Source organism: Ochotona princeps, chromosome 28 (genome assembly GCF_030435755.1).
Source record: "Ochotona princeps isolate mOchPri1 chromosome 28, mOchPri1.hap1, whole genome shotgun sequence".
Taxonomy (NCBI): Eukaryota; Metazoa; Chordata; class Mammalia; order Lagomorpha; family Ochotonidae; genus Ochotona; species Ochotona princeps.
The window spans coordinates 10879914-10902128 of NC_080859.1; the positions used below are offsets into that span (position 1 = coordinate 10879914).

The window sequence follows — 22215 nt, forward strand, 5'->3', positions numbered from 1 at the left end:
GAAGTGACAGTAATGAGAAACATTTGGGTGCTGTCCTTGTCAGTACCTGCTTCTTCTCCCAGCCCATTTTTCTCTCCGCTCCAGCACTGTAACTTGCCTCACCATCTGCTCCACAAAATCCTCCTTCACAACCCACTGGTCTTCTATTCTTCCTTTTTCATTCCCCATCTCATCACTTGATCATAAAGGTAATTTTTTTCCTCATATGGCTATTTCTTTCTAAGAGTAAGGTCAAAGAAAAACATGTCTGACCACAAGCATCTCCTCTTTGTGGTGGCCATGACACACACTGTCTCACAAGAGCTATTCTGTAAACACTCTTGAATTAAAACATGCTCTCATTAAGAATCCTGCACATGGGACCTGGTGCAGCAGCCTAGCGACTAAGGTCCTCACCTTGCACACACCAGGGATCCCATATGGGCACCGGTTCTAATCCTGCCAGCCTTGCTTCCCATCCAGCTCCTTGTTTGTGGTCTGGGAATGTGCTTGAGAATGACCCAAAGCCTTGGTACTCTGCGCCTGCAAGGGAGACCCAAAGGAGCCTCGTGGCTCCTGGCTTTGGATCAGCGCAGCATCAGCTGTTGAGGCTGCTTGGGGAATTAATCAACGGATGGAAGATTTTTCTCTTTGTCTCTCCTCCTCTCTGTATATCTGACTTTCAGGTGAAAATAAATAAATCTGGGCCTGGCGTGGTAACCTAGTGGCTGAGGTCCTCGCCTTGCATATGCTGAGATCCCATATGGGCTCCAGTTCTAATCCTGGTGGCCTCGCTTCCCATCCAGCTCTCTGCTTGTGGCCTGGGAAAGTAGTGGAGGACGGCCCACAGCCTTGGAAACCTGCACTCCCGTGGGAGACCCGGAAGAGGCTCTGGGCTCCCGGCTTTGGTTTGGCTCAACTCCAGCCATTGCAGCTGCTTGGGCAGCCAAGGGTGGAAACTGGGAACACAATTAAGGTCTCTCAAATGGTTTCAGGAATCTAACCGCTTGAGCTGTCTCCCAGAGCCTTGCATTAGCAAAACGCTGGAGTCAGGAGCTGCAGGTGAGTATGAAACTCAACTATTTGGATATGTAACTTGGCTATCCTAATGAAAACCTAACCAGAAGCCAAATCTGTGTCCTCTTGCCATTATTTCGGTACCAACTAGGCTATTTGTTTCTATGGTGTGGAGGAAAGAAACAACAGCAGACAATGGAATGAACATTTGACGGGAAGCAGAATGCCCTGTGACTGACTGTGTGAGATCTGGGGCTCCAATGACAATGGTGGTGATTTAGAGCAAGGGAGGAAACGCAGTATTGTGGTAGCAGAAGGAATGGGTGCCTGAACAGATGGTCAGAGTAGCACCAAATGTGAACGCTTAGAGATATGAATGGAAGTCAGGTATGGAAATAAAACCGGGAATTAGACTTTTAACAGACATTCAGCTTGTAACTTTAAGTTCTTCCTCTCTTCATTGTTAAAAAAAAAGTCATTTTAAATTAATTTGTTTAATTTTAAAGATAGAGTGACAGCAAGAGGGAAACAAGGAGAAGGAGAGAGAGGAAGAGAGGGAGAGGGAAAGCGAAAGACGGAGGGATGAGAGTGGGAGGGACGAGGAGGAAAGTGGAGAGAGAGAAGGCGGGAGAGAGGGAGGGGGACGGCAGGGGGCGGGTCCTCCCGGCCATTTCCCTCCCCAGCCTCTCCTTCTTATGACATCATTTTTAACTACAATTCCAGGAACACTGTATCATTTGCAAGGAGATAGCGTGGGCTGTGAGTGGGTCGTCCTTGGTTTCCACGCTCCCGGTACGCACTCCATCAGCACCAGCACCAAGCAGCACAGGCTGGGCTTTGGGAGCCTCCCCACTGCTAGGCAGGAGAACCGTCCGGAAGGCCAGCTGCTCGCCCTTCCTTCCCGTCTCCACCGCAGTATCTACAGTGCCAGGAATATCAGAGTATACCCCTCGGGGAAAAATCTCACCAGACAGACATACTTATAAAAGCTATCCAGCAGGTATTTTCCATGACAGATTCCATTAGGGAAAAACAAATATCTCACCTTTACGTAAAGTGGCTCCCTAAGGTGATCTACAAGCAGGCAAGCTTTTTCTTCCCACACAGGATTGAGGTTCTTGTGTATTATTTTACTTCTAAAAACTTCTTTTCCTCCAATTTTAAACTTCACGTATGGATCACTTGTCCCTGTTAAAAAGACAGGAATTTGTCTCTATCAAACATGCCTCCTGAGGAGTTAAGAGACCTGCTTAAGGAAACAGCGCAAGCGGATCAAAGGAGGACAGCTGGAATTAGACGCGCAGCAAAGCAAGGATCGAATGTCTCCTTCCTACTTTCCTTTCTGTGTGGAAGGCATAGTCAATTATTACTTTTTTTTATCATTATGTCATCTTCAGATTTTAACTTTGTAACCTTGTCCTCCTATTTTCAAAAAACTGCATGCTGCACATGTAAATTTAATTCAAGCTATAAATCAGATTAATCTGACATTCCTGCTTATGTCATCTATATATGATATGTATATGCATATGTGATCCTAAAAATTGCTATTAATATCATGAATTATCCTTAAAAACTGATATTAATATCATAGAATAAGTGACAATGGTCATAAAAGGGACAAAGAAGAGTACATTGTCATTTATATAGTATGATTCAGTGAAGCAATATTTATGATTATACCAAGTGTTATGACACATACAATTTTTTTATTTGCAACATACATTAGCTTCAAGAAGTAAGAAAAGTCATGTAATATTTGTCTTTCTGGGTCTGGTATATCTGTTGCTTGGCATAATGAGCTCCAGTTCCATCTAATTTGTTCCAAATGTCCAGAATTAGCTCTTTTTTGTTATATTTTTATTTTGAACTTTTGAATTTTGTGATACAGTTTCATCTAGACTGGAATTCACCCCAAAGTCCCACCCCTGACAGATTTTCCCCATGTTGCTACAATAGTATAGTCCTTCATTCTTTTTTCTGTCGTCGCAGCTCTGCCCTCAGCGACACTAAAAACGCCGAGTCACACTCTTGGAGGTCCGGGAAAAACTGGCAAAAGCAGCTGCGTTTGAGACCTTTTCTCCGCTGCTCCTGTCCCCGTCTAAGCTTTCCTACCCGCTCCTTCGCCACCCTTCTTCCCGTTTTCCACCACCCTTCTTCCCAGTTCTTCCCGTTTCTGTATTCCCCCCATTCCCCACGTAAGAGCCACCAGAATGTCACGAACCAAAAAGGCCAGACGAACCAAAAAGGTTTATTGCCGAAAGCGAGCTGCTTATATACAGTTCCTCCACCAACCACTTCTGCCCGTGGTCCACGGGGCGCTATCTGATAGGCCAGCACTCGCAGCCAGGGAGAATTAGCCTATCCCTGTGACTTCCTGCCTGCCCACTGGCGGGACAAGTCCCGCCTCCTGGCACTCGGCCAGCCGCCATCTTGAAGCCCCTCATCCATGTGGGGTCGGCTGCTCCCCACATTTTTCTATTGATGAATATATTTTTCACAAACTAGAAAAATATTAAAATCTCGTAAGTAAACACAAAAGACCTTGAATAGCCAAAGAAATCATAAACAATAAAAGCAAATTGGAGGGCTCGGCAGCGTGGCCTAGTGGCTAAGGTCCTCGCCTTGATCCCATATGGCTGCTGGTTCTGATCCCGGCAGCTCCACTTCCTCTCTGTCTCTCCTCCTCTCAGTGTATCTGACTTTGTAATGAAAATAAAATAAATAAATCTTAAAAAAAAAATTAATATAAAAAAAAGCAAATTGGAGGCACTATGATACTAGATTTCAATGCATACTACAGGGATGTTATAGTCAAACAACCTGTTACATGTAGACCCATGGACAGTATAGAAATCCCAGAAATTAATCCATGTATTCACAGTGAACTCAACTTTGTGTATTCACAAATCACTCCCTGGAGAAAGGACAGTGTCTTCAACAACTAGTGTTGGGCTTCTCACACACAGCAATTTGACATTAGACCCCTACCTTACATTCTAGTAAAAAAAATTAACTCACAATGGGTTAAGAGTCTAAACGTAAGGCCTGAAACCATCAAATCATTAGGGGAAAACACAGAGAAACACTGCAAAAACATTGGCATAGGCAATGACTTCTTGTATAAGACCTTACAAAAGCAAAGCGTGGGCAAATGGGACTAAGCTAAGTGGCTTCTGCACAACAAAGGAACAAATTAACAAAGTGAAGAGACACCTGACAGAGCGGGAGAAAATATTTGCAAACTGTGCATCCCATAATGGAATAAAACCCAGAATATACAAGGAGCTCAAGAAATGTAACAACAACAAAAACAATCCAGTTGAGACATGGACAAAAAGTATAAACAGATTTTCTTTCTCTCGTTTCTTCCTTTTTCCTTTCCTTTCCTCCTCCCTTAACTCCTTTCTTCTTTTATTCCTTCCTTCCCTTTCTCTTTTTCCCTTTCCTCCTTCCTTCCTTGCTTCGTCTCTCTCTCTCTCTCTCTCTCTCTCTCTCTTTGATTCATTTGAAAGTCAGAGTTACAGAGAGAGGCAGAGACAGACAGATCATCTATTTGCTGGTTGCCTCCACAAATGGCTACAAGGGTCGGGCTGAAGTCAGGCGCAAGAACTTCATCTTAGTCTCCCATGTGGGTGGCCGGAGCCCAAACACTTGGGTCACTTTTCACTGCTTTCCCAGGTGCATTAGCAGAGAGCTGGATATGAAATGGAACAGCTGGGCTTGAACTGCTACTCACATGCGATGCCATTGTTGCAGGGTGGCTTAACAATTTGTGCCACCATGTCAGCCCTGTATAGGTGTTTCGGAAAGGATGAAATACAAAAGGACAGCAGGAAAAACTCTCAGGAACCCTAGCCATAAGGGAAACACAAGAGACAATCACAAAGAGGTAGCACCTCACTCCAGTCAGAATGACTACTGCCAAGGTCACTGTTTGTGGTACAGTGTGTTAAGCCTTGGTTTGTGACCCTAGCATCATATATGGGTGCCAATGCCAATCCCAGCTGGATCCAACTAACTATTCAGATCCAACTAATGTGCCTGGGAGCTAGAATATTACCCAAATGCTTAAATCCTTGCTACCCATATGGGAATGTGGCTCCTGCTGGAGTCTGAATGTTGGCAGTGCCCCTCAAATCCACATTCAAACTATACCCCCAGTGTAACAGTATGAGAGTGAGGCCCTCCAGTGGTGATTAGATGCTGGAGACTCTGTCCTTGTGAAAGCATTAGTGCCTCCTAACTGGACTGAAGGGTCAAGTTCACCTTTACCCAATAGGAACATGGCGTTTGACCCCTGGGAAGAACCCAGCAACAAGAAACCACCTTGCAAACAGGCCAAAGGCGCAACAAAAAACTGAACTTGCTGACACACTGACCTTGGACTCCCAGCTTCCTTAACTGTGGAGAGACATTTCTGCTGATTATATATTGCCCAACGTGACCCATTTTGTTTTAGCAGTGCAGACGAGCTAGAACCACCCTCAGAATGGCCCTGCGAGAAAAGCAAGTAATACTAGTCAGTACTGTGGAGGGAAAATGACCTGAGGCCCAGCGTGACTTGTCTCAAAACTCATAATAAAGACACTCCCAAGTGTCTGCAGCAGAAGACAAATGTTTCCTCTCTTCAGCCGTGTAGGAAACTGGGGCACCCATCTTTTCCATCCTTAACTCTAAACAGAATTGTACTTGGCAACAGACGCAAGACTCCATTCGAAGCATTACCAATGCCCTGTGCAAACAGGAAAACCAGCTAATAAGAGTCAGCCTCAGAGTGCAGTTAGAGCTCAAGGACAGACACTGAAGAGCTCCACAACTGGGGTCAGCCAGAAAGGAAGCTCACTTGTTAGGATCCTTGAAAACAAATGATCATGGCATGGTTCTGGGTATATGCGACGTTTTACTCCATAGTAACCTGGCGTGGAAGACGGAAAGCATGCCAGCACACTGCCCGGTTTTAAGCACAGGAGTGCAGGTCATGGGCTGGCCACAGCCAGTTAGCTCTGGTTTTTGGCTTTGGAAGATTTTATCTTCTTTATTTCTAACAGTTCTCACTTATCAGTCATCACTCAGGGGCCCCTGTGTGCCATGATTGAGGCTTAATAAATTTTAGTAGCTAAGTTTAAGAAATCTATAATTATTTTTTATTTCTTGGAGGACTCTGTGGTTGAGTGGCTGAACATGTTTAAGATCTTCAGCTTGTTGAGATTCCAACACAGATAACTGGAAACGTGGCACTTTCAACATACCTTCAGTAGATTTGTGACTGATATTTGAAATTTCTATGCTTCAAAATCTTTTTACGCAACTTATTTCAGCAAAATATTACTGTTACTAATAGCCATTTTTCTCTTAAAAAGTTTATTTATTTGCAAAGCAGAGTAAGAGTGAGAAGGGTAGAGAGCTGGAAAGAAGTGAAGAGGCAGAAAGGAAATGATGGGAAAGGAGGGAGAGAGCTTCCATCCATGGGTTCACCCCCAAAATGGCCATCACAGTCAGGGCTTGGCCAGGCTGAAGGTAGGAGCCCGGGACTCCAGCCAGGGTGCTCTCATGGTCGGTCATCAACATTACCTTTTAGGCACTTTAGCAGGAAACTATATTAGAAGTACAGAGTGACCAGGATTCAAACTGATAATCTCATATAGGACATCGCCACCTAGTAACATCTATAGCTATTATTTGTTTTTGTAAAAAGAAATCCAGTGGTCAAGAGTATGCAGACAACACTGGTTTAGAAGAAAATCCAATAGATTCGTTTTCTCCAGCCATTTAATCCCTGTATGTACACCATGGCTCCCCAGGGTGGGCCGGCATGTAACTCTTCCAAGACTCCGTGACTGTGGTTACTTCTTCACAGTGGGTTTCAGCGATGCTTATCTAGCGCTAAGGGAGAAATGTCACCACACTGTTTGATAATGAGGAAGTTTACATGCGTTGGAGTCTTGCTGTAACAAGCTTTCCACCGAACTCAAGCAATTCTATTGTATTAAGATTCCTACTTAATTAAACACTAGTGCTGTTTTGTTGTAATATTGCATGGAGCCACAAGATGGCACTAATACGCATCAAATAAGTGAACATCCCACATTTTTGCTCTTCAAATCAGTTAAGGGTATTTCTACTGCATTTCGTGGCAACATTAGCTTTGGGAAATTATTTTCATTAAGACATTTTGATGGTGAATGAAAAAGCACGGATAATGGGACCAGGAACTGTTGGTCCTACGACAAAATTAAGATCTTATTTTATCATATAAGAAAAACCACTTGGTTGGACAGCCTTAACTTCAGAATTTACTTTTTGCAAGATTATTATTTTATGAATTCCATATTTTTTAACCTTCTGGAATATTCTAGACGTTGGAAAGTTCACTTGTTTATTTCTGAACTCTTGAATAACATGGTTTTAAAAAGAGGAACCATCTCTTCTCTTTCAGAAATGAAACAGATATCACCACTGTTGTCCTTTTAAAGATTAGACCTCAGACCACTGGGACAGTGCTTGTTGTGCTTAAGACAGTCTGCATCCCACAGTGCAGTGCGTGGCTCTGAGTCCCAGCTCTGCTTCTCATTTCAGGCCCTGCTCATGCGCATCCTGGATGCCTCAAAGGCTTGGCTCCCTGCCATGAGGGAGACCTGAATTGGGCTCCTGCTCTTGGCTTTGGCCCCGCCCAGTCCAGGCTGCTGTGCGTGTTTGGATGGAAGGTGACTAGAAGATGGAATAATGATCTCCGTCTTCATGTCTCTCTGATTTTCAAGTGAATAGAGTAAAAATCAGAATGCTGATGAAAATTTCATCTCGTGCTATTGCACTCTTCAGGTAATTTAAGCCCAACAAAATTAAAGCTGGTATGAACAAAAGTACAAGCAATAAACACTTCCTACACAAGGGGGCAGCCTTTCTTCCTTTAAGACCACATTTCCAACCCGAGTGTTTAAAATGTAACCAGCCAAGGAACGGCTCTCTTGGTTTTCAGTTTCAGAATAAATGCACTTCCTGATTAACAGGTTTAATTCGATCTGATCTTGAACCTAGAATGCATTAATTCTGGGTCCTAATAAAAACCACACCAAATTGTAATGAAAGAAGGGGAAAAACAAGTGAATACTGCATAGATAGTTAAGAAAGAGTTCAAGTTTAAGTCAGATCTTGTTAAAACTACCTGGCCTGACTGCAAACGCAGAGATCCAGGGTGCCTTGGCCATCCAAAGGCAACAGCGGGATATCTTTGCACAGAAGGTTCCTCACTTCCCTAAGAGATCCTAAACACGCCCTGAGCAATAGATTCTGTCTTTACACCAGCACTTAACTGCAGTGAAGGTTTTTCAAATCTTCAAAACAGGAACTTGAGGTATTAAGTTTCCCCTTAAGCATTCCTATTCTTTTTTTTTTTAATTTGCAATACCCTACAACGGAAATATTTCATAGAGCTAACTAAGTACATTAAAGTACAAATAAAATAGGTTTCTAAGTGCACATGCTTCACATAATAAAACTAAAGTTCTTCAGCATCAGTAAAAATGCTATTCTAATGAATCGAAACTTTAGTTAGTGAAATATTTGAGTGAATGGAGACGCTAAAGTGGACTGTGTCGGCCAACAGACCTTGGAAAGATTTCCTCATCCTTGGATTGGCAAGACTGACAGCATTCCAGAACTGTTGAAGCCACTTTAGCGGAACACTTGGAGCATCCTGGGTTAGTATCAGATGGCCGTTCCCCATCCCCAGGTACGCAGGCAGTTGGCAGGCTGGGTAGAGCCTCCCCCTTTCTCCCCTTTCACCCCTGGTACAGGGGAAGAAAGAGAACATTTGGATTAACGGTCTCACCCACTTTTCCCTAACCCTTGATCCTTTCCACCCTGATTAACTATGTAACATCAAAAATAAAAATAAAATTGGAAAAAAAAGAAATTTTAGCTAATGACCTTACTGTGATGTAACACATAGATGGATTAAAAATGACACTATGAGAAAAGGCAGCATAGGCTTGAACTTGGAAGGTTTCTTTATTTGAGGAATAGAAGAGACTTCAGAGAAGAGTTAGTTCATCAAATTCACAGAAATTGAGCATTATTTTTTATGCCATTTCCCTCCAAAGTACTTGAAGCCCCTTCATATAGATAAGGTATAAAAGACAGAAATAGGTCTGATATTTTAGGCTTAAATTTCTCTGAATTTAGAGTGAAGGATATGCAATAAATATATTCATGGTCTATTTCCCTTTATATTTGGCATGAATAGTTGGTATCCATCTCCTGATGATTTCTGGAAGTTTCGGTAAAATAAAATGTGGAAGGGTAGTGGCTTCATGCACATTTTCTTCCTGCTTTGAACAAACACTGCTTTTCAACAAAAGTTGCGCATCAGCCTATGATGTATGAACAACCACAGAAGCACGTGTTGGACGTCACTGTCCAAAGGTCCCTCGCCTTATAATCTCCACAATTACCCCGTGATCCTGAACTAACGTACTAACATTTTAGATTGAATTCTTCACTGTTAGAAAAACATCTTTTTATGCAAAAAAGCAGTTTCTTCTAGAATTTTATGATGTATGTCATAGCCATCCCACACACAGCTATCCTAATGAAAAAAAATAGATGGCAAAATATTTGAAAAGTTACTTTAGCTTTCCTGTAAAAGTCAGCATTTGAACGTGTAAATCTCCCATACCTATACCCTCGTCAACCCCTTGTTTTCCTGGCTATTCCAATGCTTTTTTTTTTTTTTTTCCAAAAGTGCTTCCGTGAGTGTCATCAGGGACTTTTCTAGAAAACCACGTTTATTCCTACAGCCTTTGTTTAGTCTGCCTGCTTCCCCTCTGAGGATGACGCTGAACATCAGCAACACGGATCTGGCGTTCTCTTTGTCATTGTGTCACACCACTCACGGTACTCCTGTGGTGGCAAGAACACTGAGAGTCAGTTTGCTAGTGATGATCTGCAGGAGATTAGAAAAGTCACTTACTCTCTTGTTACAGTTTTGTAACCTTAACATGAAGAGACATCCTAAGTTCTCTGATAACACCTCACTGGCAGGCCCCTGACAGAGAAGGAGTTATTCCTTCCACCCAAGTGAGTTTTCCAGGAAACTACAAAGCATCACCGTGTCAGACAGCAAGACTGCTTCTATAAATACACTCCAGGAAAGCATTTCTGCTTTTCCCACTGGGTAAATAAATGATGCCATTTTTAGGAAAGGGGGCAGAGTGGGCAGCATTTGCTGACATGTGTCCGGGAAATTACTACCAAACTTCTAGCTTTACAGTGATGTCTTCTGTAGAAACTCATGAAACTTGGACGGAGATATTTCAATTTCTGAAATTCCCAGTCCAGGGTTGCTAAAGGTCAAACTAGAACTTTTCTCACAGACTTTTTCTGTAATTTGTTCATTCTATATAATCATTGCTTCCCTCCCCATATCTTTCATTTTATTATGGCTCTCAAGACAGTGACAAGAATATTTCCATTACTCCACATGCCAGAGAAGAACAGAATGTGTTTCTTGAGCCATAACAGGTTAAAAGTGATTTGAGGTTGAGCAAGCCTGAGTTCTAGTATCTAAACAGAAAGCCACCTGCCAATCAGGAACTCCTGCCCTGGAGTATTAGATGGCTAACAAATAAGCTTCTTTCCCAAGGCAATCATCCCATGCTTCATCCTGCATTAACCACTCTAGGTTCCTAAGTCTTAGGGGTTTGAACGTTGACCATTTCAATTCAGTTACAGGTTGGCCTACCACACCTGATACCAGACGTGTTTCAGAATCCTCTTGTTCTAATTTGGAAATTGTTTCTGGAAACCATCATTTCTACCTCTGCCTCCTTCATCCTTACCTAAATTCTTTTCAGCAGCACCTGCTTGTCTTGTTGCCTCCCTGCCTCCCTTCAGATCTCTTCTCTAATTGCTGCCAGAGCTGTATCTGTCACACACAAGTCAGGCCACTTCAGTGCTCATGGATTCCAGTTGATCCCTGATCCACAACCCCAAGCACTGCTCTAGGCAGCCCTCCCCTAGCTCAGAGTTGGTCTCAATGGTTGACATTGTCCAGATGTTGCACACACATAGGTGTATTTATATTACCTTTTTTAAAAAAAAGATTTATTCATTTTTTTGGAAAGTGAGGTACACAGAAGAGGAGAGACAGAAAGGAAGATCTTACGTCCACTGGTTCACTCCCCAAGTGGCCGCAATGGCTGGGGTTGTGCAGAACCCAAATCAGGAGCCAGGAGCTTCCTCCAGGTCTCTCACATAGATGCAGGGTCCCCTGGCTTTGGGCTGTCCCCTACTGCTATCCTAGGCCACAAGCAGGGAGCTGGATGGGAAGCAGGACTGCTGGGATTAGAACCAGTGCCCTTATGGGATTCTAGTGTGTGTAAGGTGAGGACTTTTAGCCGGTAGGCTACCACACTGGGCCTGTATTTACATATTTTAAGTTCCTAACACGGAGTCTTCTCATCCCAGTGTAGCCTCCAAGGCAAGCTGAACTCCCAAAACTCCTTTTGCCTTTCCCCTTTAGTAATGGATTCTCTGCATTAGCAGGATATGTGATCATCCCATTGGATAATTTCTTACTCTCCAGGTAACAGGTGTGATTATCTGAATCAGGGCCTGTGTGCATGTGGGGAGCAGATGTGATAGGGCACCTCCTGAGATACCTGGTGAGAAGGGGAGCAGCTGCTTCAGACCAGAGAGGGAAGCCACAGTGGGATAAGGCAGAGCTCCAGCATTACCCTGCTTCCTCTGGACTACTCAGGGAAGGAATATGCAATTTGCAAAAATACATTTCGTGTTTGGATTTCTTGTTCCCAGAAGCCTCACAGCATCCTCACTAATAAAACTTCCCCAACGATTTTTCCTTCCAGAAAACTGTTTCCTATTGGAGTGATTTATCTGACTTGATATGGCTAATCAATCTTGTGCCAATTCCATTCAGTTCAGTTTATTAAGATCAACCTATTTGCTTTCTTTGGTTCCTATTGCAACTCATCCTCCACATGCCTGAAACATCTGGGGCTGCACCAGGCCACAGCCACGATGCAGAGACTCATTCCAGATCTCCCACACGGGTAGCAGGGTGCCAAGAACTTGAACCATCACCAGCTGCCTTCCAACGGGCATATTAGCAGGAAGCTGCAGTTGGGAGCAGAGCTGGGATTCCAGGCAGGCACCTTACAGGGGATGTGAACAGCAATAGTAGCATCCTAACCACTGTACCAAACGCTTGCTTCAGCTTGGCTGTTTCTAAGTACTGGCATTTCTCATACACGGAATTCAAGGAGGAAACTCAATAGTGAGGAAGAAAATGATTCACAACAGGAAGGAGCCCATTTTCTTGACTGTCTACCGTGTGTCTGGGAATTCTGATACACTATTCCATTGACTTAGAACTCTAGCCCTGTGAGCTAGCTGAAACAGTACATGGCAGGCATCCAGTGTATGAGTAAATTCCTATTCTCAGCATTTTACAGATGGGCAAACAGGATCAGAGAAGACAGGCTGCTACTCCTTGCTACATGACTAGCAAGTGGCAGCTCCAGAATCCACTGTCTATTTGGTTCTAGATTCCAAACAGACTCCACTTCACCATGATGCTAATCATAACTTTTCCCAACCAATCAAGTGTAGTTCCTCCCTCAAACTACCATCCAGAGCTCAGTCCACCTGTAACACACCAATCAGAACTCTATCAGAGCCAGGTTTTCATACCAAGAAAGTGACAGGCCTTATTTCCTTGCATTTATTGAATCTGAACCATTAGCACAGCAGAGTGTAGGCTGGACAAACTCATGGGGTCTGACTGGAAAGAAGATTCTAACAAATATGTGTCCATTACACTGAAACTATCATTGAGACAACTATGGTTCTTGGTATGCTCTATAATTCTTAAATGTGGCCAAACTGCCTTGAAAAAGTGCTTTTAAATACTCTCAATTCACATAATTAACTTTTGGAAAAAGCGTGATACACAGTTTAAAATTTTATGTATTTCTTGAGAGAGAAAAGCGAGCAAGGGAAAGAAAAATCCTCCATCCACTGATTTACTCCTTAAATACCTGTAAAACCCAGGAGCCTGGAAGTTAACGCAGGTCTTCCATGTGGGGGGCAGGAAGTCAACCCTCGAGCCATCACTTGCTGCCCCCCAACGTGCACATCAGCAGGAAATTGGAATTGGCAGCAAAGCTCAAACTCAAATCCAGGCACTCCAGTATGGAATGAGGGCATCCCAACGAAAATCCTAATTACTATGCCAAATGCCCTTCCCTAGACATTCTCATTTTATTAGCAATCTGCTTAGAGTGTTTGTTTAGTTGATTGATTTGGCTTCACTCAGAACAATCAACTAGAAGCTGTACTGGAATTAGAAGACAAATGTGATATTTGTGATAAATTTCATCTATGATTGTGTCATAATATTAAGCATGTAGCAAAACTGCTTCAGCTTTCATGCAAAAATATTTAAAAAGAAGATTATTCTTATGTGTAAGGAGAAGTTAAGGTGGAGACTGCTACTCCAAACAAAAGCGTATAGTTTTGCCTGAACTTTCCAGGCACTAAGCTGTACTATGGTTTGTAGTTCCTTCACTTGGTATGGCTATGCGTCTAAAAATCGATTTCTACTCACTGGAATAGGAACCTAACTTTTCCTTACTTCTACATGTAGACCCCTAAAATGCAATTCTACTGTTTTTCTCCAGCATAATAAAACTAGATAAAGGCAGGGACACATGACTAAGTTAATGAATTAGTAAATAGTCTGATAAACAGAAACCCTATCACAGCAATGGACTCTAAGGAAGAGGATATATGAGGAAATGGATTTCATTTTGTTAAGCCACAGAGATCTGAATACTTCTTTCACAAATCCTAACATTGCTTACCTTAGCTGATACAAAAAACCAAAATCAATTCCAAGATTGGGTGCTGCCAATAAAAACGACCTTAAAATGTGACATTAACTTAGTGCTTGATTGGTAGGATGAAGGCGACACAGGGAGACCATGTTGGTATGTTGAACCTAGAAAAACACCTTGGAGGCAAATCCCTGTGCTAGTCAGGAAGGGAGACCACCTGCCATTGAATCTTTGAGTGTAGCCTTGAAAGATACCAGAATGAAGATATGTACTTCCTAAAATTGTGTGCCTTGAGTAATGTATAATAAAAAGAGATGAGCACAAGTAAAAGTAGGCTGGTTTGCAAGCAGAAGTGAAAAGAAGCAAAAAGAATCAGAGAAAACGATTCTAGACTTTAGGAAGCAAAGGCACACCAAAGAATGCAGAAGCAAAGGCATTTTGTTCTCCCTACACAATTATAATGGCCTCAAGGGAGCTGGGTTTATGCTGTAAGGAAATAGCAAAGAAATAAATCATGTGGAGAATTCCTAGGCGAGAACATTCGATCTTAGCAAATCAAACTCGAAACCACATTAAAAGTATCACACACTGATCCTAAGAGGGGTTTATCTGTGGGAGGAAAGGCTGATTTAACATAGGAAACATATTTAACATGACAAACCACTTCAACAGAATGCAGGGTAAGGAACACATCATCATTGTGAGACATGCAGGGGAAACATCGGACAAAATTCAATACCCATTCATGCAGGTGCTCTAACAAACTTGGAATAGCAAGAGGTTATATCAACATAAGAAAGGCCACAAAAATAAATCTTTTTTTAAAAAAATGAATAGGTGAAAATGTCCTGTAAGATGAGGAATAAGGCAAGGCTGTCACTTCGATTCCACCTGAGACCGAAAAGACCTAGAGAAATTAGGTAAGGAAATGGAATAGAGCCAACCCCAACCCCCCAAAAAATGGAGGAGAAAGGAGGAAAATTGCGTCTGTTTGATTATGACATGGTCTTCTTCAGAGAAACCCTAAGACCACCACCAAAAAAAAAAAAAAGAAAGAAAAAACTAAACAAAAAAATTCTACAGACTACCAACTCAATAAAGCTGCAAGATACAAAATCAACACACAAAATCCATTGCATTTCTAAAGAAAATGAGTGATTTGAAAAAGAAATTTTATAAAATATCTATTATGTATAAGAATTAAAATGAAAATACTTAGGAATATGCTGAACTAAAAAACTAAAACACTTATTCACCGAAAACTGCAAAATAGTGATGACAAAGCTTGAAGAAGACAAACGAAAAGATATCTCATTTATTAGAAGAATTAATATTGTTAACATTTGCACATCACCCAAAGCAACAGTTTAATTACTATCAAAATTCCAAGGTCATTCTTTATGGAAAAAGAAAAAAATCTAAAATTCATAGAAAACCACAAGAAGACTTCAAGCAGCCAAAACATTTCTGAAAAAGAACAACAAAGTTAGAAGAATTATGCTACATACACTCGAGTTATATTATAGAATTCCAGTAATCAAAATAGTATGGCACTGGCATCAACAGACACCCGGATCAATGGAATGGAATAGAATAGAGAGCCCGGATATAAACCAAAATATACATGACTAACTTACTTTCAACAAATGCACCAAGAAGACACGTTGAGCAAAAGCTGTTCAATAAATGATGCTGCAGAAATCTAGATTAGCACATGTAAACAAAAGAAATGGGACCACTTTCTTACACCAGTAGCAAAAATTAGGTCAAAACAGGGAAAAAAATATTAAATATGAAACCAGAAACTAAGACTCCTAGATAAGACGAGACAGAAACTTGTGGCCATTAGCCTTGACAATGGTTTTTTGGATATCACAATCAAAGATCAGGCCAAAAGGAAAAAATAAACAAATGCGACTATGTCACACTAAAAAGCATTTGCAAAGCAAAGGAAATCAATAAAAAGTGAAAGATTACCAACTGGATGTGAGAAGATATTTGGAAACTATGTTTGATAAACAACATTCAAAATATATAAAGAACCTGCAATTTAAGAGCAAAAAGCAATTCTCTCAATAAAAATGGACAAAGAACTTTAATAGCCATTTTTTGGGGGAAGACAGAAAAATGGCAATAAGTAAACAAAAAACTAATACAATAAAAACTAATACAAATCTAATACAAAAAACTAATACAAAAAAACTAATACAATATCATACTCCCAAAGGAACACAATAGTGCTTTAGCAACAGACTCCAAAGAAAAGATGACTAGTAAATTTTCTGAAAAGGAATTCAAAAGAAATGACCACAGGACGCTTAAGGAAATGAAAAAGAATATAGACAGCCAGTTGAACAAAACCAGGCCAACCATACATGATATGAATGAAGAATTTAGTAGAGATCTTGAAAAAGGACAAAACAGAAATTTCAGAAATGAACTGAGCAGGTCAAAACTGCAGTTCAGATCTTCAAAATCATACTAACTGAAGCAAAGGAAAAACAGGTACAGTGTCACAAAGAAAAATGAAGTCTGATGCTCTAATACACAAATGAGTGCTCACAGTCAACAATGTTGTGCCATGTAATTCAAAATAGTTTAAAGGGTAGATATTGAAAGCTTTCATTACAAAGAAATGAAGAGGCCTGGCAATGATAGGTAAGCTCAACGGATCACTACTGAAGGTATGACTGCATTGAAGCATCACACTGTTCCCATACTCATTATTTACCCATTAAAAATTTAAAACTAGATGACAGAATTGATTTCTATTTGGAGATCCTGACCTTCAGCTGCCTCCAGCAACCAAATGTGACTTTCATGGTCTTCCCTGGAGGAGTAGAGTAAAACAGGTATTTGTTGACCAGAAGGTGAATCGTAGCCAAGACTGTTACTGCCTGCCGATTTCTATGTCTTCACTTTTCTTCCTTGGCATGTGACTAGATTACAGTTTTCAGGCTCCTTTATGATTAGAAGTGGCCAAATGGTCAAGCCCAAAGGAGGATGTGCACCAATTCTAAGCTTGGCCCCCCAAAGATCTCCAATGTATGATTCTTCCTATATTTTTCCATTCATGGGTAGAAGATGGAAGACTTTGAGAACCAAAGGGTAGTAGTAACCCTAGATGGTAAATGAAATCAGAGGGACCATGTGGAGTAGGGCTTGGGGACCCACCCTCCATTACTGACAAAGACTGGATGAAGAATGAGAAACAAGCTTCTATCACAGTAAGTCACTGCTGTACAGACCTTAAACAGTTATTACAGTCCTTAAAAAACATATCAATAAAGGGCCTGTCGTGGTAGCCTTGCGGCTAAAATCCTCGCCTTGAATGCGCCAGGATCCCAAATGTGCACTGGTTTTAATCCCGGCAGCTCTACTTCCCACCCAGCTCCCTGCTTGTGGCCCGGGAAAGCAGTTGAGAACGGCCCAAAGCCTTGGGATCCTCACCCATGTGGGAGACCTGGAGGAAGTTCTCGGCTCCTGGCTTCAGACTGGCACAGTACCGGCCATTGCGGCCACTTGGGGAGTGAATCATCAGATGGAAGATGTTCCTCTCTGGCTCTCCTTCTCTCTGTATATCTGACTTTGCAATGAAAATGAATAGATCTTTTAAAAATATCAATTAAGACAAAGCCTACCACTTTTACCTTTGTGCAAATAACAGAAATGTAAGCTAAACAGCCCTTAAGCAAACAGACTTCATTATACACTTGGAAACTTTCCTATGTATAAAAATCTGTTCAGAAAGATAAAAACAAAAATAAATAATTCTATATTAAAAAAAAACCTTGTAAAGTGTCTCATCAACTGATCACCAGCTTAATAATCATTCTTTATAATAAGTTAATACCAAAGGTCTAACAACTTAGAACTACTCATCACAGTTTCATGGAATTTGGTAACATTTAAAAGTAGTACTTCTTTTAGTTGTGTAATCTATTTTAATTAACAATACCAACAAAGTAGTAAAAGTCATATTTTATATTTACTCATATTCCCATTTAGCAATGTCAATTGAATAATATTATGGAAAAAAAGTGTTGAGTCTGAAGAGCCCTAATCCAGTTATTGACTCATTGAAGAACTCTAGCTACAAAAGCAAGTGACATATGACAGCTGGTCATGTAGACAGATTATGGAGGCAGCATGGATGCTTCCCAGTTTAGTGTTCCAAAAATAAACTCAATGTTTTCTGAACACATATGTTACGTGATGTGGTATATTTTGATTGAGGGCAGGTCTGCCATGAGTGCAAGCTTGCAGAACTTACCTGACTCCTCTGACCTTCAGAGCTTTGAGAAAATGACTTACTCTATGTGTCACACATTTCTTCCAAACATTTAGCCACCGGGGCAGTTATATAACTGAGATCATTAAAAGAATGATAATGTAAGCCTATCCTGTTCATTCTTCTTATGTGAAGAATACCCTTCTTCAATAAAAGGAACCAATCGTTTTCCACAATGGTCCCACTGTGCTCTAGAAGATCAGGCGTTATTTCCCCTCTGCACCGCACCCTGCATCCATTCACACCACTTCTCCAGTCCTTTTCTCCTTGCATCCTAACCTTTGGTAGCTACTATTCTGTTCTCCAGAGAATCTGCAGTATTTGTCTTTCTGCACTCGACGTACTTCACTTACCCATCATTCTACACCTTTACCCCTGTTGCCACAACTGAATGGAATTATTTTATGACTGAATAATATTCCATTGTGATACATACAAATGTGTGTATGTACATATACATGCCTATGTAGATATATTTCACATTTTATAATCTATTTGCTTTTGATGGACACCTGGGTTATGCCCACATCTTGGCTGCTATGAACACAGCAGTACACAGGAGAGTACAGATATTTCTCCAAAATACTGTTTTCTTTACCTTTGAATTTACCCCGTAGTAGAAAAGCTTTGGGACACTGATCTGAAGCACAAGATTTTTTTGAGGTGCATAATCCCAAAAGCAAAGACAAACAAAAGCAAAACTTGAGAAATAAGATTACATCAAATTTAAAAAAATCTTTTGCACAGCAAAGAAAAAGCCAACAAGCTAAGAAAACCTAAGGAATAGAAGACTGCTTTGCCAACTGCATGTCCAATAAAAGATGAATGTCCTGATATATGAGGAAATCAACCAACTTAACAGCCAAAAAGCCAAATAGTCCAATTAGAAAATGAGCAAAAAGCCTGAACAGATATTTCTCCCAAAGACATTGAAACAATTTCAATTAAAAAAATCCTCAATATCACTACTCATCAGGAAGCTACAATTTAAAACCACCATGATGCATTATCTCACTCTAGTTAGATTGCCTACAGTAAAAAAAAGATAAAAATAACAATGTCATTCATTATTCCACATATTCTAAGCTAACAAAGGGGATTTTGAAGACTCTAAATAAAGAGATGATAAATGTTTGAGTTGAAGGATATTAGAATGCCATTATATCTCATACATATATGCATAATAACTGTTTTGATTAAACATTTAAAGTACATGAAATATTTTAAAAACATCAATCTTTAAAAAAAATACAGACTTAAAGGAGATAATTGCAGCATCCTCCACGTCTCAGATTATTAATTAAAGGCTTTTACTCAATTATCCTATTATTTGATTTAGTCAATGATTATATAGGTTTTACAATCAAGTAAAAAGGTAAGCAAAATAAAATGTTAATACCTATGATGTAACTAAAATATCTGAATAACAATGCAATAAACCCTTTACTCCTTAAGCTAAAAACAGTTAAGTGTTTAATGTGACAGGTGACTTCAGAATGTGCGCTCATGCTGCTAAAGCGCGACATTACTGATACAGGCACTGGCTGCAGATAGAACATGGTGACAGGCATTACAAGGCCCTGTTCTTCCACACAGTACCTCTTTCAACTGTCTGGTGCGGTGTGGGGAAAGCCTGTGGTTGGTGCTAGAATATTTACTAAAAGCTGCAGTACCCTTCTAAATGTTACATTTCCCAATGAAAACAATCTTTCTTGGCTTCTGCCTTTTGCCTGCTTTGTTATTTTTCCATTTGCCATCACTGCTTTATTGCCTTGTTAAGAAAGACAGAATTCCCGCTTGTTATAAGGTCTGCACTGCTTTTCACAATGAGTTTTCCAGATAGAACAATTTTCCCATTTGGAAACATATATGCGCATTCAACCATATTCACTGGATGTCAATTATCCGCCAGGCACTGGGGATTCAGCAGTGCAGATGAGGAAGTCCCCATGCTTAGGGAGCTCTCCTTCCAGCAGAGGGAAACAGACAATGACCCAATAAAACTCATGTGCAGCGTGACTGTTGAGAAACCAGATAGAAGTCGGGAAAGGGATGATGGGCTGAGGGGCCTGCTATTGTGGAAAGGATGCAAGAGGAAACACCTCCTCTAAAAAGAGCTGCTTGAAAGAGGACGTGAGGCAATGGGGGAGCATTGCAGGGAGGAAATGCAAATATAAAAGGCACTGATATTCCAACACGGAAGACGTGAGTGGCAGATGAAGCCAGTGTGCACTGAAACAAAAGATCCTCTAAGCTCTCCAAGCCTGAGGTAGGAACTTGGGATTTGTCTGCAGGGGAGTTAAAACAGAAGATCAGAGGAGCACATAGAAAAATATCTCAAGACTTCCTTATCTAATGAAGGCATATGAATGTACTGAAAACTAGAGTGTACTCAAAGGTCCAATTATCAAAGGGCAAATACATTGTTTTTCTTAAGTTGTTCCAAGTAATGACTTACTTTGAGACCACTGGGCCTGAAAAATTTTAACAAAGCCAATTTTAAAGGTTAATAATGCATATCAAATGGACCTTTTAATATTTTTTTTTAGTTTTAGCCTATGTCACGTCCTTTAAAATCAAAATTCCAGAAAGTTTGTGCACAAAGATTCTGAAATCCATGGATAGAGTTTTCATATGAATTATTTTTGTGCCCAAGCTGACCTCTTAATTCCATCCTCCACAAGCTTTCTGGGGTGCCCAGGTACCTCATTTCTGAACACATACAAAAGAAATGTGCAGAAAAGATACTCAAGTCCTTGCAAGATCACACAGGACTAGGGAGCTCTGAGCCAATGAATAATTCTACTGTTTCCACTTCAAGCCTTCTGACCTCCCTCTGGTGGTGGAAGGCATCTATGTTTATTTTCTTCATCTCCCTATTTCTAGAAAGGTGGCTGGGGACCAGGAAAGCACTTGCATATAAGGCCTATGGTAGAAATTGCATTACCTGAAGCAGCAAAAATTACTTATGCTGACAACCCATCGCTTTGAACTCTTATGAGGCCAATAAATGTTGGCTCTGGCTGCATAACTTCACGGCCACCGAAAGGGAGTTCTAGAACACTGGAAATCACATCATAGGTAAGCCATCTCTGGCACAATCCAACAGAGCTCAGGATAGCCTGTATTGCATACAAAAATGGAATTGCTCAAGTTGTTATGAATTTCTTCACGGAAGCGACTTGCATGTCTGCTGCCTTAGATTCTTTCAGATGGGTCCCAGATTTATCCCTAGATTCAAGCACTAGTGAGAAAATGCAGAATCCCTCTTCCACGTAATAGTTTTTCAAATATTTGAATCAGGATGTCAGTATCCTTTAGAATATTTCAGGCTTACTACCCTCTAACTCCTCACTCATTCTTTACTGTTTATCACTCCCTGTATCCGCAATTATCAGGACTCATTCTTGGGTATTAAGGAATCCTTGGTCTTCAGCTAAGAACACACTACCCAGCGAAAAACTCTCGATTCCAAACTTGAATTGGTAAAGAGGTCAAAGGGATATTAAGTAAAGAATTGAAAAAGCTTATCTCTGCAAGAACAAATGGTTATTATACTTTTGGGAAATCTATGAAAACCACATTGGTTGAAGTAGAAAATCTGTTTTAGGGATTAATGGGAAATAGAAAATTCAATAATTCATATGCAGACAGTTATTAGGGTCAAATGCTAGTTGAAGATGATCATATTGATAGATGATCCTCTATTGATAGAAAGGGGACCATGCTGGCAGTGAGTCGAGGCCTACTACCACCCAAACTACCAAAACTGGATTTCAAAAGTGAACATCAAACAAAGGAGAGCAAGGGACAGTTGTGATTGCAGGAAATAATCTCCTTCTAGAGATGCTACATGGCTTTTCATTTGTTTTCATTATGTGACAGACTTAACCACAAATAAGTTCCCATTATTTACAAAATTTTAACTAGAAACATACCTTATAATGAATACAAAGGTAAACTGCCCAAAACACACTATAAATATTAAATATACAGTATTTCAATGCCAGGTACTACCTTAACTCTGACATTTTCTTTAATCAGAAAATCATTTACAATAAACTACAACAG

At 40.7% G+C, this 22215-nt stretch overlaps 1 protein-coding gene across 12 annotated transcripts in view; it reads right to left on the reverse strand.

Annotated features, from left to right (window-relative positions):
* The window catches only part of MCTP1 (multiple C2 and transmembrane domain containing 1), a 425601-nt gene that overhangs the window by 220233 nt on the left and 183153 nt on the right, over positions 1-22215 (reverse strand). For all 12 annotated transcript variants that reach the window (XM_058656258.1, XM_058656260.1, XM_058656255.1 and 9 more), the window contains exon 3: positions 2042-2184. In XM_058656258.1, the coding sequence (XP_058512241.1) occupies positions 2042-2184 (143 nt within the window). The remainder of the gene's footprint in view (positions 1-2041; positions 2185-22215) is intronic.